The 15,947-nt window shown below is 42.3% G+C and overlaps 1 protein-coding gene across 8 annotated transcripts in view; it reads left to right on the forward strand.

Annotated features, from left to right (window-relative positions):
• Positions 1-15,947, forward strand: part of slmapa (sarcolemma associated protein a) — a 31,867-nt gene that overhangs the window by 10,620 nt on the left and 5,300 nt on the right. For 2 of the 8 annotated variants that reach the window (XM_041070924.2, XM_055509172.1), the window contains exons 4-25: positions 697-769; positions 4,788-4,824; positions 6,574-6,636; positions 6,894-6,989; positions 7,094-7,165; positions 7,268-7,408; positions 7,501-7,638; positions 7,807-7,975; positions 8,175-8,225; positions 9,381-9,527; positions 10,669-10,731; positions 12,078-12,137; positions 12,237-12,311; positions 12,533-12,613; positions 12,790-12,849; positions 12,940-13,065; positions 13,236-13,310; positions 13,399-13,499; positions 14,016-14,220; positions 14,299-14,416; positions 15,527-15,698; positions 15,775-15,909. In XM_041070924.2, the coding sequence (XP_040926858.1) occupies positions 697-769; positions 4,788-4,824; positions 6,574-6,636; positions 6,894-6,989; positions 7,094-7,165; positions 7,268-7,408; positions 7,501-7,638; positions 7,807-7,975; positions 8,175-8,225; positions 9,381-9,527; positions 10,669-10,731; positions 12,078-12,137; positions 12,237-12,311; positions 12,533-12,613; positions 12,790-12,849; positions 12,940-13,065; positions 13,236-13,310; positions 13,399-13,499; positions 14,016-14,220; positions 14,299-14,416; positions 15,527-15,698; positions 15,775-15,909 (2,258 nt within the window). The remainder of the gene's footprint in view (positions 1-696; positions 770-4,787; positions 4,825-6,573; positions 6,637-6,893; positions 6,990-7,093; positions 7,166-7,267; positions 7,409-7,500; positions 7,639-7,806; positions 7,976-8,174; positions 8,226-9,380; positions 9,528-10,668; positions 10,732-12,077; positions 12,138-12,236; positions 12,312-12,532; positions 12,614-12,789; positions 12,850-12,939; positions 13,066-13,235; positions 13,311-13,398; positions 13,500-14,015; positions 14,221-14,298; positions 14,417-15,526; positions 15,699-15,774; positions 15,910-15,947) is intronic. The other 6 variants (XM_055509176.1, XM_055509178.1, XM_055509173.1 and 3 more) reach the window with 5 other exon arrangements.

Raw genomic sequence — 15,947 nt, forward strand, 5'->3', positions numbered from 1 at the left:
TCCACCAGCCCTGTAGTTTAAAATGCATGCACACACCCTGCAATAACTACACTTCACTAACCTTCGACCACCTTAGGGCATATTTTGCCTCGGTCATAGACTACATATATAAGCGTATGCAGCGTACAGCACATATTGAGGTCAAATTTTCAGCTCCACTAATACACTTTTACTCAAAAGAGACCCGGCGGGCTTTGAACCTGCGTCCAATGTCAGTTGTATGAAACTACTGTTAGCTCTGTGTCAGACAGTGTTTGTCCAGTCTGTATTTTCTGCCATGGCACTTCGTAACCAAGGAATTACTTTACGTTATGTTAATTCCATAACCTCATATGTTACAGGTGTCAGGTTTCTCACTGAGAAACAAGAGACACTAGTTTCCTTAGTATTAGTATGACTACAAAATGGAGCGACTCGTGAAACCTTTCAGTTATGTTAACCATTACAATCAATGTCAGGCTTATTGCTGTGTTGTTGTTGTTTATATATAATCTCCAAATATGTATTTATATTTTATTGAAAACTAGATTTATTATGAAAATCCTACGCACTTTACTTATACTTGCATCACTGTGCGAGTTCTACATTTGAAACAAAGGCTGCACCTGTTTTTAAGCATTTTAGATCATCTATGGTTTCTCTGCATTGGCACAAGGGTCCAGTGTATTAACATAGTGGTTGTCTTTGTGTGCCCAGTCACCCATGGCTGCATTGTATCAACAATCAAACTCTTCCTACCTGATGGGATGGAGGCACGCCGACGAAGCGAGTGAGTACTGATCCCTGAAGCTTCCATAGAACATTACAACAAATTGTATTAAACATCCAACGTGGCTGGATGGTGATCTGATATTTATCATTGATTCAACTTTATCAATGAATGGAACCAATCAGTACCAATTTAATAGTTCTCTGGTTAGTATAAATTATGCCGTTACGTCTGCTGTTTGATATGCACAGCAGCAACAAGGACAAATTTCGAACTGCGTAGTGCTTTGATTAGTGGCAGTGTGGTTGTTGATGACGAGAGCTATTTGTGAGCGTGAGGAGTTAAATGGGCCGTATCAGACTAGCAGCTGACCCAGCATGGAGCTTCCTACTGTACTGGGAGTCTCAGCGGTGAGTGTCTGCGTGTTTGTAATTGGCTGGTGTAGATTTGTGTTCGTCTGTGTGTGTCTGCTCATGTGGCATGGTGGGCAGTGCCATCTGCTAACCTGCGCTCCTTCTTTAAGTATGGAAAATGCAGATGAGCATTTAGCTCTATGGGGTTATAGACTGAGAACATCTCCATGGTGCCTGTGAAGGTTCTCCTTCCTCCAGGTCTGGATTATTTTACAGGTTCTGCTCAGTGGCATCTGCTTTTTCCTTCATTCAGAAAGCTTCTTTAGTTCTGACCGTAAGTAACTACACCTTGACTGCACTGGTGAACTGAACTTGTCTTAATGTGTATTGGGCCTTTTGCTGCATGACCCCTGACAGTTAAGCTGGTTAAGATGTGTGGTTGTGTTGTGTGCATCTCATGATGAATTCTAGGTAGTTCATGTCAGAAAGTGCATTAAGGAAATATTGCTAAAATGACATTAGAACACCGTTTTTGCTCTGTTGGCCATCTGTAGCTGTGTCTTATCCTGCATTTGTGCTGAACTTTGCCACCTGTAGAACAGCATCTGAGTCACTGGTCCGGTTATAGAGCAGCTTTTGGTTGTGAACCTTCAATCTCAAAGGAAATTGCATTAAATCAGGGAGGTGTTTAAATGACTGCAGCCATTTGATTGTTTCTGCTTTGTGAACCATACAGTTTTAAAGTCGAACACATTTTTAAATTTAACTTTAAAAATTTTTAAACTTTTGCATTGCATCAGCGTCTTTTAGCCCCTGTTATTCAGCAAAAACATCCTTCAGCTGTTAATACAAATAAAACAAAGCATATAGTGAAAGGTGATTCTGAAATGAAGAAACCATTTGATCCAGATTTGTTGCAGGTTTGTCCAGCATTGTTTATTTCCAGTGGCCGTTTCTGTTCATGACAATTGTTCTCCTCCAGTTCCCTTATCAGTCTGTCAGTCTGTTATCACCTGCCATACTTCCTTAAAACCGCCACACGCACACGCACATGCACACACACACACACACACACACACACACACACACACACACGCCTGTGGTCAGGTGGCTTGCAAGGATCGCTCATTTTAAGAACTGTTGCTCCCTCACAGGTCAGTGGCCTTTTTGAATCTCAGCTTCTAAATTGAGACTTGCATCGAGTCAGGATAGTTTTCTAGAGGACTCTCAGTTTTCTGTAGTTCATAATATTAGTGAAGAATCGTAGCCACAGCAAATATGGGAGATTGTTTCCTAGTCAGTGAGAGCCAGGAGGAGTGGAGCTACTGTTACTTGCACAACCTAAATAAAGAAAATCTACTCTGTAGCTCAGTGGAGGGGAGGAGCACCGAGTAGAAAGAAAGTTTGTGTTATGGGATGACTTCACTCAAGCTGAGGAAACACAGAGGAATCAGCTGCTGGAGAACATGGGGTAATAGGGAAGGGCTCGTTTCTCTCAGGAGTTGTTGAGTGAAGCTGAGAAAGAGGCAGACCTGCGAACTTTGTCCTCTGACAAATCACCGGAAGAAGCTCTCAGGGGTGACGTATCTTTTGCTGCTAACTTTTAGCAGCATTATTCTGATGGGTGTTTTGGGGTTTGTTTATAGACATTTACAGTCCCTTACTATGGTGTAATACGTGTTTAGGGATGTAGAAATGTTGCATGTAACAGTTTAAGGTGTGAGAGGATTGTTAGGTTTATTTTTAACGCTGTGTGGTTAACGACATCAGAACACAGAGCTTCTTCACTGTAGATTACCTAAACCAAGAAAAGGCCAAGGATGTGTTAGTAGTGAGGTGTAACCATTTAACTATACTATTTTCTTTTTCAAATATGATTGAAAAATGTAGAACTCTGCGACATATTACAGGTTAAACATTTCAACATAGATATTTTATTTATGAACGGGCAAAAGAAGCAACAATTAAAATCTAATGCTAAGTGAGGGGGCCTCCTGCTGTGATAATCCTGTTGGACTAGCAGATGCACTGCTGGCATTAGTAATAAATAAAACAGAGTTGTGCAGTGATTGCCGTGGTGATGAGAATTAAAGTGCGACAGACCACTGTGACATTGTGAGTTTGATGAATTCATTAAGGACACGCTCTCCTCTTCGGAAAATCAAATCAGAAGCAGTCAGAAAGAGCAACAACTGGCCACTAATGCTCACAACCAGTGTAAGGTCATTTTTTTTAAATTGATCTTCTAAATAAAAAAAACCCCACCCATGTCAGAAAGACTTGTAAAACATTGCTCACTGCATCGTTTTAGCCTGTTCAGTCAGTGTTCTTCTGTTTGCAACCTGCAGTCACTTATTTTCATTGCATTTTATTCGTACTATGCTGCCGTGGCTCAGAGCCTTCATGAAAGGTGACAGTTTAAAAGTGTGCAAGTGTAAGGAGACAGTCAGTTTTAGAGGACACAGTCTTTTTCCTGTTTGAAAGCTGGGAGTGGAATCCAGGAACTGACTAAAAACACCTGTTCAGTGATGGATGATGTTGTTCTGTGGAAATTGTTTGTCATGCTGAATGAGAACAGCAGCAGGAATCCTGATGCAGCGCTGGAGCTGAAGTAAAACAAATTCCTTCAACACATTGGTTTATCCTCTTAAATCCTATTTATCAAGTCACTACACTTTGGCCTTGACTACAAAGCATGGACTACTACTAAAAGGATGCTTCGTATCTTCTATCTTTACCTTTTACCTTTTTAGATAAATAACAGCCAGAGTTTGCTCGAATAAGCATTAGATTTAATTGCTGTGTTTGGTCAGAATGTTGGAAACTTACACAACATTGTTTTAATGGTAATGTTCACCTTGCGTGTGTGTATTTTGATGAGACAATATACACCTGTCAGTTTGTGTACCATGTTATACATTCCATGTTGTATATTTTTTGAAGCCCCACACACATTTATGAAAATATTCTACCTGGAAGAAGGCTTGTAGATGACTGCACTATTATGAATGAACAGAGAACGTATGGTTGTTGGCCTCCACAGCTGCTATTCATTGGTAGTTACACTTTAACAGAGTTGCACTGTATTTTCCCAGAGTCAAGTTTGCCCTCATTCCCAACATCTGACTGTTCCTGGTTCTTCTGTCACGCTCTCCTTGTGCCTGTAAGCTGCCACATTTTGGATGAATACCTCCACCAAATGGCAGCGGCCGTGTTACTACAAGGTGTTGGAGGACTCTTTTCTCCACAGGGTGGTCGGTCGGGATCAGAAAACCGGAGTGGAATTCATTAAATCATGGAGGCACCTGCTTTTTGCTGCTGCAGCAGTGTGTTGGATTAAAACGAGGCATCTTGTGGGATTGTGTCTCCTTGGCTCTAGTATTTGCATACATAAGCTTTCTTCAAACCTAGAACCTACAATGGTTAATGATTATTTTAGTAGGCATGTGCTACTTGTTACTGTAATATCCTTTTTGAAATCCAGAATAGTGTTGTACCGCACTACTAGGAAGTTCTATTAAGTTAGTTAGTTAGTTTAAAATGATCTGGATGTTTTGCAGACGGTGCCAGTGAGGTTTTTGTGTTAAGAAGAGTAAAAGCGTCTCACCAGACCTTCAAGAAACATTTTTGAAGCGTTTCATCTGTCGCTGTGGTTACTCCATGCATTTTTACTCCCTGCTGTTTCCATGGTGACTAATGTTTTCTCCTCTCTCGTCCTCTTTCAGTGTCATCCAGGCTCCATTACCACTACCTGTAGACAAGGTAAGACCAGAAACGTTGTGCTCTGTTGTGTTGTTGACCCGTCCTGTGTGCAAGTTGTATCTCTCTGCTTGAGATTGCTTAGTGGCCACACACACACACACACACACACACACACACACACACACACACACACACACACACACACACACACACAGTGGCTTAGTCAGCTGATTACAGGAATGCAGCGATTGCTGCCAGTTTGTGTTACTGCACTACAGAAGTCTTTCATTTGAATCAAGGCATTTGTGCCTTTAGTTGTCTAAATCACTGGTGCATGAGTACGAGTTGTCTTTATACTGCAGAGTCAGGAGATGTTGTTTGTGTTTAGAGGTTAGGGTAATTTCTTTGGTTTGTGCGTTTTATAAACAGCATTGTATTTATAAAGGTGTTTATTCAGTTACTGTCTGTGTCTTTACACAAGGCCGTCTTTACCAGGATGTTTCAGTTATATGACGTGTTTCTGGTTTCTTTTTTGTATATAGTCTCAGTTTTTTATCAATCAGGATTTTCTGTTTATATTAAACCTATTGCTACAGTATATGGTCAGTTGAGCCAATAAGTACAATGTCCTGCTTGTCAGTGCTAGGTTCCTAAAGCCTTTTGTTTTTACACTAAACTAAAGAATCACGTCCACAGCGTCATTCACACCTGGTCCTATCCTGTGCAGCATCAGGCTGAGTCGCACCAAAGCAGAGCCAACACTTCTGTACTGAACCACTTTAAGCAGACCCTGCAATGCAGACCTCTAGCATGTTGTCACATGTGGCTGTTCTATTCATAGTGTTGCCCAGCATCTTACGGTGCAGTGCTAGACTAATTAAGTCTGCGCTGTCCTGCACCATGCTAGCTTCCTGTGCTGCCTCGGCCTGTGCCCTGTGCAGGCTGTGTGAGGAATGTAGGCTAGAGCTGAGTATGATGCGTTTGTGTGGCAGGGACGAACTGTGATTAGATCTGAACCGCTTTCATAATTAACTCTCTTTAAGCTACTGTAGATCCTTGTACCGTTGTGCCTCTAGTCCCTCAGGCTCCTCATACACCCTCAGGAGTTCGCACATACTGGCTGTCGGATTGTCTTAATAAAGAAATGTACTGGATGTGAGAACACATGCAGCAGAGGACCCAGCTCTGCTATATTAAAACCCACAAACAGCAAATGGATCATGCCCTCTCCACCATCACACGTATTATTGTGCAGTTCTAGCCCTAGTGTTGAAAGTGTTTAGTCCTAGAGTAACAAAGGCTGCGAACATAGGGATGTGTAAGGATCTGTTAGACCATTTACCTTCACTTCCTGTTGTGGTTCTGCAGCTCACTGGAATCACAGACAGCCTGGATTCCAACCTGTATGTTGTTGTGACACAATTTTTTATACCTCTAATATTTATGTCAGAGCTGAGAATGTAGCAACAGGAAGTCATTTCAGATGTGTGAATAGATGATTGCCCCATAATTAATTGTTTGTCACTTTGCATCATCATCATTATCATGTACGAATAGGCTGAATCACTTCTTTGCACACTTTATTAATTAAAATTAGGACGTGTGGGACGACTGAATGCTGGGCAGCTGTGTACATGTCTCCTCCTGTTGGTACAGCTGTGTACTTGTGATCTTGGTGTGTAGTATTTTTGTATATGCAGTTTGTAAATACTTGTACTGTACGAACGTTCATCTTTTGTTTTTCCACCTTTTTTATAGACATAAGGTTCAAAACCAACATGTTACCACAGTGTTTGTGTGCGTTTCTAGGTTGCAGCCAACACTCCCAGTATGTATTCTCAGGAACTGTTCCAGCTCTCCCAGTATTTACAGGTAAAGCACTGACGCCTACTGGTATGTTTCTGCACACAAAATAATGTAAAGCAAGACAATGATACCATACAAAGCTATACAAAACTGAACACTTGCACTAAAATGTAATGTCATGTTATAGCATAAGTTAAAGTCTTTCATTTCCAATATTGTAATTGTCTGTTCAAAGTTTGTGTTTGTCACTGGTCTAAAACGTGTCTAATGTGGCTTCATTCTTCTTTTTTCTGGCCTAATGTCTTATCTGTCTCATTCTCCAGGAGGCCTTACACCGAGAGCAGATGCTGGAGCAGAAGTTAGCCACTCTGCAGCGTCTGTTAGCCACCACTCAGGAGGCCTCAGAGAGCAGCTGGCAGGTAGGAAACGCCATCAGCACATTTGAGCCCTGCACTTCTGTAACATCCCACTAGGAGGAGCCAGTGCCAAGCTTACGAGCGTTTGTGTTTTATTTGTCTCTTAGGCTCTGATTGATGAGGATCGTTTGCTCTCCAGACTGGAAGTGATGGGCAGTCAGCTACAGGCTTACTCTAAGGTAACACGCTCACATTTACACAAATGTGAACAAATACTTTTTATTTGAAATGACTTTATCTCCTGCAGTAGCTAGATGAAAATCTTTGCTGTACTGTCTCAGTCCCAGACAGAGGAAGGGATCCGAAAGGAGCTCCTGGCTCTTCAGGAGGACAAACACAACTACGAAACAACAGCGAAGGAGTCTCTGAGGCGAGTCCTGCAAGAGAAGATTGAGGTGGTCCGAAAGCTTTCAGAAGTAGAGGTGGGATCTGTGTGTGTATATGTACTTCACCACAGAGTGTCTAATGATCACTGAGCAAACTGAAATCCATCTTTGGTTCTGCTGTCCTGCAGCGCTCGCTGAGTAACACAGAGGATGAGTGCACCCACTTGAAGGAGATGTCTGAGAGGAGCCAGGAGGAGCTGAGGGAACTTGCCAACAAGTACAACGCTGCCATCAATGAGATCAAAGAACTCACAGACAAAATCAAGGTGCAAATAAATACGTTATCTGGTTGTGATTTAATAATACACATCTCCTCATTAGAAGCTTTAGTCTGGTTTAACACTTCCATTGTATATTCTTACCTGTGGATATGAATCTTATTCTCCTCCTCCGGCCCCTCTGACTCTCATTCTTATGCTCCTTTGGTCCCTCAGGCAGCAGAGGGCCGTCAGGAAGAACTGACCCAGCGAGGCGCGACGGAGAAGAGGGAGTTGGAGCTGCGCATAGAGGAGATGGAGGAAAAGGAGCAGGTTCTCCAGGCTCGCATCGAAGCTCTGCAGGCGGACAACGACTTCACTAACGAGAGACTCGCTGCCCTGCAGGGTACACACACACACACACACACACACACACACACACACGTTCTAACATACTGCACCCCATAAGCCAATCACTAGAACTGTTTAACACATGCAGCTGGTGGTCGGCGCAGGATGGCTTTATTATCGGACCAATCAGGAGGCTCGGCTGGGACTTCCTGTCAATCAATGCTTTTCTCTGCTGTTGTTGTTATTGTTTACAGTGCGATTAGAACAGCTGCAAGAAAAAAGCATTAAAGAGAACAACAGTCTGGGTGAGTTTACATGTCTCTGGTCTGCTCTGGGATGCTCCTCCTCTCCGCCTCTCTGTGTTCGCTAAGTTCAGTGTCTCATCCTTCATTTGCATGACAACTTACTGCATGAGGTCCACATTCCTGTTGCTCAGTGCTCTGCTCATCTTCTATGTATGGTCATCCTGTCTTTGTGGAAGTCTGGCTCTTATGGTTCTGTCGTGGTTTTGAGGTAGCTTGATGAACAGGCTGAGGCTGTGTTAAGGTGCCTGCTGGCTCAACTTTAGTCAGGAGATTTTTCTGATCGTACAGTAGAGTCTGCTAAGCTGTTCTAGACCCACACTACATTCCTGTTAGGATTTTAAAACTCAGAACTGCTGTTTGATGGAAAACTTTAACACAGTGATGCAGGCAGCTGTGTGTCATGAGCAATATAAATGATTAGTTTAATGAAATAATGAATATTTGAATAGAGAACAAATGATAAACAACAGTTTTATCTGTGTAAAAGACTTGTAATTGCCATCATGTAGCTTTAACAAACACATTCCCATACTACATAGAACCTATACAATCCAGGGACAAATTGTTAGTAACATAAGTAATTGTAACAGTGTATAATCATCATTCAGCAAAGGTGTTGTCATTGACACATACATAATATTTTACTCCTTTTACACACCAGACGCTTGCAGTACCTAACTAGTGTAATGTATAGTTTGGTGAATTATTGTTAGGAGAGCTGGAGTCCTTGACCCAAACAACCAAATTCAAGATAAAATTATGTGATTTGACATAGATTGTATAAGGAAAACGTCTTTCTGAGCCACAGTGAGTGCACAAAGTTGGAAACGCAACCACTGAGTGTGTTTGCTTCAGACATAGGTATCAAGGGTTTTGTGGCACTGTGTCGGGTCTAAATGGGGCTTGGTGGATAATCAGGTGTTTCCATGGCGATTCCAAACTGAACATTTTTACTTTTCTTCTTCTTGGGGAAAAAGAGCTTTTGTTCACTGATTTCTGGTGATTGAATGACAACACTGAATGCTGCAAGTCACTCACCGTGCACTTTATCACAGAAGCCACTTAATGGGGAATCATTTGGACTCTGTTCTGAACATATTTCTGGCTGGGAATGTTTAGAGAAAATTGTGTATATATGTGATCTGGTCACGACAGATGTCGTGGACATGTACCCTGGACCAGTAGAGGCGCCTGTCGAGGACAAACAGAGCCAGCAGACACCTGAGAACCAGGAGGAAGACGAGGATGAGGAGGATACAGACACCGATGATGGTGCAGTTGGTGAAGATAAAGATATTGATGGTAGTTAGCATATCATCATCATCTAACATTTTTTATAAATAAGTTATTTGATTGTCCAGAAGAGAATTTGAGTTTAAAAGCACTTCATACATTAAAGTCTGTTCATTTTTTCAGTGGTTCCTAGACTCTAATTTTACTGATAGTGATGTGATGGTGCTGGATTGTGCTCGTACTTGGCCACTTTGGGCTTTTACTAAGTTTGTAACCTAAATCAGAACAATTGAAAAATACCATGACAGGAGTCACATGAGTTCACTCTAAATATTAGTTTTAAGCATGTTTTTAGGTTTATTCATACACCTTGCCTACATAGACAACCTTTTGCTCATCCTTTCACTGTAGAGCATCGCACCGTCTACTGTTCTGTAGTCTTAGATTCCATCATCTCTCGTGTGGAGCGAAGTTCCTCGCAGTCGGCTCTGCCGCCAGAATGAAACTTTAGTTTGTGGAAGGCATCGTGGTTGAAGTTGAGGTTTTGCGCCTTTTTATTTTTTCTGAATGTGTGATGTATTCTGAGAGAGGCAGTTAGTTTTGTTGTAGCTGTAGGTGGTCATATGTTGAAGTGAACACGTGCTAAGACAGATATTCTGTTTCTGTCAGTGCTGTATTTGTCCAGAACCACTGTCTGATCTAATTCTGACACGTTTGGCTTTGACTCCTGCTTTATCTGTTCATCTGTGTAGTGACCGATCTTTCTGTCAGTTGCCAGTGAAATGCTTTCTACCTGCTCATATCTGCTATTCTTTGTGCTGTGAGGTCTGTTATGTCTGTCTGGCTGTTTTGATCTCATACTGTCTAATACAAAGTTGGGTATCGAAAGCAGATTTTGAGCTAAATCCAAATTTATCTCAACTGAAATAAAGCATTTACTTTAGGTTTGTCTCAGTGGCATAAACAGTAAATGACCTGATTAGGAAACAACTGGTCGGAACAAGCGAACATTCACCTCATGCATGTAAAACGGAGAAGCTTGTCTTGTATTTGTGCCATCTCTTACTAAGTATAAACCTGAAGTGAATACTGGTTGGATGTTTGCATTTTTTAATTTCTGAGATTTTGTCACATCTGGAACTAAGGTAAATACCCAACTCCACCCTTTTAAAGTCACCGTAGTAATGTCAGTTCTGTGTGTTTCTATCAGACAACTGTCATGTTAACAGTGGAGGAGACTCAACTAGAATCCAACACTTGATTGAGTGTCCGCGTGAGTACAAACACTGCTTCCTGCCGCATGCTGCTGCACATGCACACAAAGAGAAATCTGTCTGAGAAGCCTGGTGCTGCCAGGAAAAGGTCAAATACGGCAGAAAAGTAGTTGGTTGTAAGATTGTCATCCCCACTTTTGTCTGTTTGTGATTAAGTTCTGTTTTTATGGTCCCACGTAATCTTAAACATAAACTTTATTTTGTTATTTTTAGCATTTAATTAGCTTTTAGCCACATTAGCACCCTGACTCTGGAAGAGAATATCTCAACAATTACTAAAATGAGTGATTTGAAATTGTATCCCTGTAGAATCTGAGTTTGAGTTTTCCTGCAGCATCACAGTCAACGTGTGAATGTGTACAGAACAGAACTGAGTCATGAAGTGAAGTGGCTGTTTTGTGGGATGAGGTTTAGCGGTGCTTTGGTAATGTGATACTTCCTTTATCCGAATGGTTGGTTCTTAGTTTCTCTCCCATTGCTTGTTCTCTTGTCCTCTTACTTTTTTGAGGTTGCTTCCACTGTAGCTTTTCTCGTGCATTAGTTCACTAACCAGCTTGTTTCTACTCTTCATTTTGATTATTTTCCTTCTTCACCCCACGATACAGTATATTTGCTCCAGTTTCCCACTGTATCAATTGTGCTGATGCCCAAAGCATCTTGGATATTTTATTCTGTGAACATGTCTGATTCTAGACATGCACCTATTGTGAACCAATGCTGCTGCTTTGCCTTGTTTTATGTGCATTTGTTGTGTGTGATGCTGCAGCGATGCAGAATCATTGCCTACATATTCACTGAATACCGTTCTGTCTGATGCCTACAGTAAGTTGTACTGTGGTTGGTGCAGTGGCAACCCTGCAAAAAGGTGTAATTCTCCTTTTGACAGTGAAACCTTTCTTATGAAATCAATCTCTGGCTTTGATGGATTGAAATGTTCTTATGACAATTTTAATGTGTAGGTTTAGAAGCTCATCGGACCTGTTCTAGCATGTTTTCGCATTTGGACATTTTTTTGCCTCTTCGTACATTATAGGGTTGTTGTATGGGCATATAAGTGACTTGTTTATATGTATAAAGCATTGATTGTTCTGTGATTGATGCCTCCCCAGAACCACTGAGTGTAGTTACACAGCAGGTTACATGTAACACACAATCAGATTTAAACATGTGTACCTGCAGCTGTTTATCAGAATCTGACTTCACTGTGACTTTATCATTGATGTTGGCTTAATGTTTTCTAAATTTGGGACAGATTTTAAATAAAGATTCCCATCATCTGCTTCAGGATAAATTGCATTGGCTGTAGTCACTGATTCCTCTGTTCTCCTGTTGTTTTCTGCCACAGCGGTCAAACAGCTGAAGGAGACTGTAAGTTCTTCAATTCACAAACTGGCCAACTTTGATGGTAAAAGAACAAATTCATTTTTTATCACAGTTTGAATTATATTCCATCACTAAAAACCATGAACTGTGATTTTAACCCTAACAAATGTGTGATTTGCAGAAGTGATGGACGCCCACTTACAGAACAACCAGACGTCAGAAGACAACATCCTTGGCAGCCCTGATCGACTTAAAGGTGCCAATACACAAGTCCTGTCACAGAGACAAGTTGTTAGGCTTCAGCACATGTTAATTTAAGGTTTGGATATTTTCTGTTAACACTCAACGGTGATATTATAGTTTGGGTTCCCCTCAATGCTAAAGTATAAACTGAAAATTACCTAGCTGCTAAATACACACTGATTATTTTAGATCTCTTCGTGTCCTCTCCTGCTTAACATGTGTCTGTGTGAACAGAGAATCAAATGGATGCCAAAGAGTCAGACATGTCCGACACGCTGAGTCCCAGCAAAGACCGCAGCAGCGACGACACGTCAGGTCAGTCCTAAGTTTTACTATTAAATTCTTCGGATTAGGTTTAGTATAATAATGTTAGTATCTTTACCATGATTGAGTTTTTCATTCTAGGTTTATCTCCTTTTTACAACTAATCTTTTCATTGATATCCATTGATAGATTCATATATCTGAATATTTGTGTCCTGTGTGCTTTAGATGGAAACATGGATGATCAGGAGCTTAATGAACCTCAGAACAGAGTCGCTCTGCTCAAAGGTGACCGTGTTATCTGTGCTTTGTATTTCTCATCACATTACACGAGTTTTCTTCCATTCAATGTTATGTCAAATGGATTTGTGTGTGTAGCGGAGCTACATCGAGCTGGTCTAGAGCCTGAAGATACTGAGCAGGTCATCCACCACCTCCACAGAGAACTTCTTGAGGCTCAGGAGTTGGCCAACACAGGCAAGCAGAAATGTCTGGAGCTGCAAGGTAACTAAGGCTTCCTTTAACTCCATGTCCTGACGATCAAAGATGTCGTCACAGAGCTCTGCTAAAAGTCTAAAAGCATTTCATGTATTAGCTTTTTGGCATACTGGTAGTTGTATATCAGAACACCATCAATTTTAGGATGGTGACCAGAGGTTTGTGTCTTCCTGTAGCTCTGCTGGAGCACGAGAGGAGGAGTAACTCTCAGCTGACTGAAGATTCAACCAAACAGATCCAGTACCTGCAGGGTTAGTACACAAAGACCAACTCACTATACCTGCTAGATATCTATACCTGAATATATCATGTTTTTTATGCCTTTGTGGGTGTGTTTAGCTCAGCTTAGGAAGCTGCAGGAAGACATGGAGGCACTGAGGGTGCAGTTGGAGAGCACCATCTGCAGCACCAAAGAAGAGCTGTGCTCCGCTCGGGAGGAGGTACTAATTACCACAGCTGATTATCACACCTGTCTATTCTGTCCAAGCCTCACAACAAGGTTTAGACATGTGCCATTTATAATGAATGACATTGAACTGTGAGCTCAGTTTGCCTTGTAGAGCACAATAGGCCGAGAAAACAGCAAGTGACAAGAGAAGCTGAGTGAGTCAACTTCATTCAGTCATCACTTAATGCATTGAGCTTTTCACAGTTATCATGATCTTAGCTGAAATTGAAGCCGAAGGTTGTTGAACTCAACCAGCAGAAGTTTACCCAAATTATTTGCAGCAAGTCTGTAACACATTACATGATGTAGGTTACAAGAGAGGAGGGAAAATACAGTTAATGAAAACAAATGTCTGGCTTTGTTGGTGGGATTGGTCGTACAATTACATAAGAGCCCTGATTATACAGACTGTTAGTATGTGTATGTCACTCCTCTTCCATCCTCTCCCATCCAGCTTTTCCAAACTCCAGACTGCTGCGACTCTTATTTGTAATCTGTCTCCTGACAGGTCCGCGTCCTCAGGCATGCCATGGAGGCAGCCACCACGGAGCGGGAGCGGGAGATCGCCGCCCTGCAGGCTGACCTGGGCGGGGTCCGCTCGGAGCTGGAGCAGTGGAGGAACACGGCCTCTAAATACGAGGAGGAGATCAGCCGACTGCAGGCAGCTTTCACTCAGCAGCAACAACAGCAGAGCTCTGCGAGCCATCTGCAGGGTGAGCGCCGTCTAACCGTGTCGTCTGTTGAAATGCACATTTGTAGTTAATGTTCCAACTGTTGTTCTTGTTTTCCAGTGGAGTGTACTACGTTGCAGCAGCGGTGTGTGTGTTTACAACAGGACTGTGACAGCCTTCGATTGGAACGGAAAGCTCTGACGGACAGACTGCACCGCCTGGAGGCTGAGCTCAGCAGGTACACACTGATCACGCTGCGCACAGAGCAGACCTGTACAAAATGGTTGTGTCATCAAATGTTATAAATCATGCAGAACAGATATAATTAGTAAAATTTATAAAACTAAATTCCTACAGTAAATACGTTTTAAACCTTAAATGAACTGACAGAATTAGACTGATTTGTGAACATTTTAGAAAATAGTTTTTAATTTAGTGATAGAAGTTTACATCAGATGCTTTTATTGGGTAACAGATTTTGATCTAGCGTCATCATGATGATCAGCCTGGAGCAGGTCAAAACAAACTATATTGGAACATTAAAACCGGACCAAAGGTCGTTGACAACCTTGATCGAGTTGATACATTCTGACGACACAAAGTCTGAAGTTTGGATTCAGCGTCAAAGGACCAGCAGAAAGCATGTTGGGCTCCAGCTGATTCAGGCAGAGCGAGACGAGAGGATGACAGGTGACTGACAGCTTATCGAACCAGACTGAGACATCAGCCGGTTCCTGAACCGAAGCTGCGTCAGGTCTGTTTGCTCCCAGTGGACGAAGCAACGCTGTGTCCTCATCAGGTCATCAGCTCCAGTTTCACCAGCTGCCGATGAACTGTAGCTTCTGCTGGCTTCAGTTTTCATATTTATATTTAATGTGATTAAAAAAAACATACTGCATCATTATCTTTATGATCTAAATAGATGTCTCGTTTCTAACATCCTAAAACCTAAAACTATGAGGTGTTTGCTTCAACTGTGCTCAACATGCTGCTGGGTGACTCAGAAATGAAGGTTTTATTCATTTTCATACTGTGTCAGGAGGTAATTTCCTGTAGTGTCGTCTGGTCCAGTTATGTCTCCAATCAAATCCAAATCTTTGCTGTCAGTAAATAAATAAAACCAAACCATTAACACCTCACCTCACATGTTTACTGCATATGAGCTCAGCAGAAGGGAACAGATGGAGCTCAAGCAGAGAAAAAACGGTTAATACTCACGTCCTCCTTCAGCACGTCCAACTTGTCAGTGAGTTCGAGGAAAAAAGGGATATTTACTGTAGGCTGTGGAAAAACTTTGGCGATGTTGATGTGTGGACCAGACATGTTTGTGGCTCATGTTTCTGTGCAGCACCAAGGAGCAGAGTCTGGTCCTCAGCAGCAGCCTGGAGTCTATGGAGAAAAGAGAGGAGGTTCTGCAGGACAAACTGGGTTCTCTGGAGAACCAACACTTGCAGGATGCGAGCAGGTTAAAGAGCCAGCTGGACCAGGCCCAGGCCCGCACACACACGCTGCAGAGGGAGGTACGTAGGGCGAAGAAGAGCTGAGCGGGGCCCATGACATGACTCGTTCTAGAGCCCTTGTGTCCCTCACATGCAGTATGAAGACACACAGTCCCAGCTGCTGGACCTCCGTCAGCGCTACGAGAGAACAGAACAGGAGAAGACGAGCATCAACCAGGAGCTGGAGCAGTGCAGGAGCAGCCTGAAGCTGCTACAGGACAAGACGGCTTCTGTGAGTAGATGCACACGGTCGTGCTCTGGTACGACCAG

The sequence above is a fragment of the Betta splendens genome, chromosome 5, assembly GCF_900634795.4.
Source record: "Betta splendens chromosome 5, fBetSpl5.4, whole genome shotgun sequence".
In the NCBI taxonomy this organism is placed as follows: domain Eukaryota; kingdom Metazoa; phylum Chordata; class Actinopteri; order Anabantiformes; family Osphronemidae; genus Betta; species Betta splendens.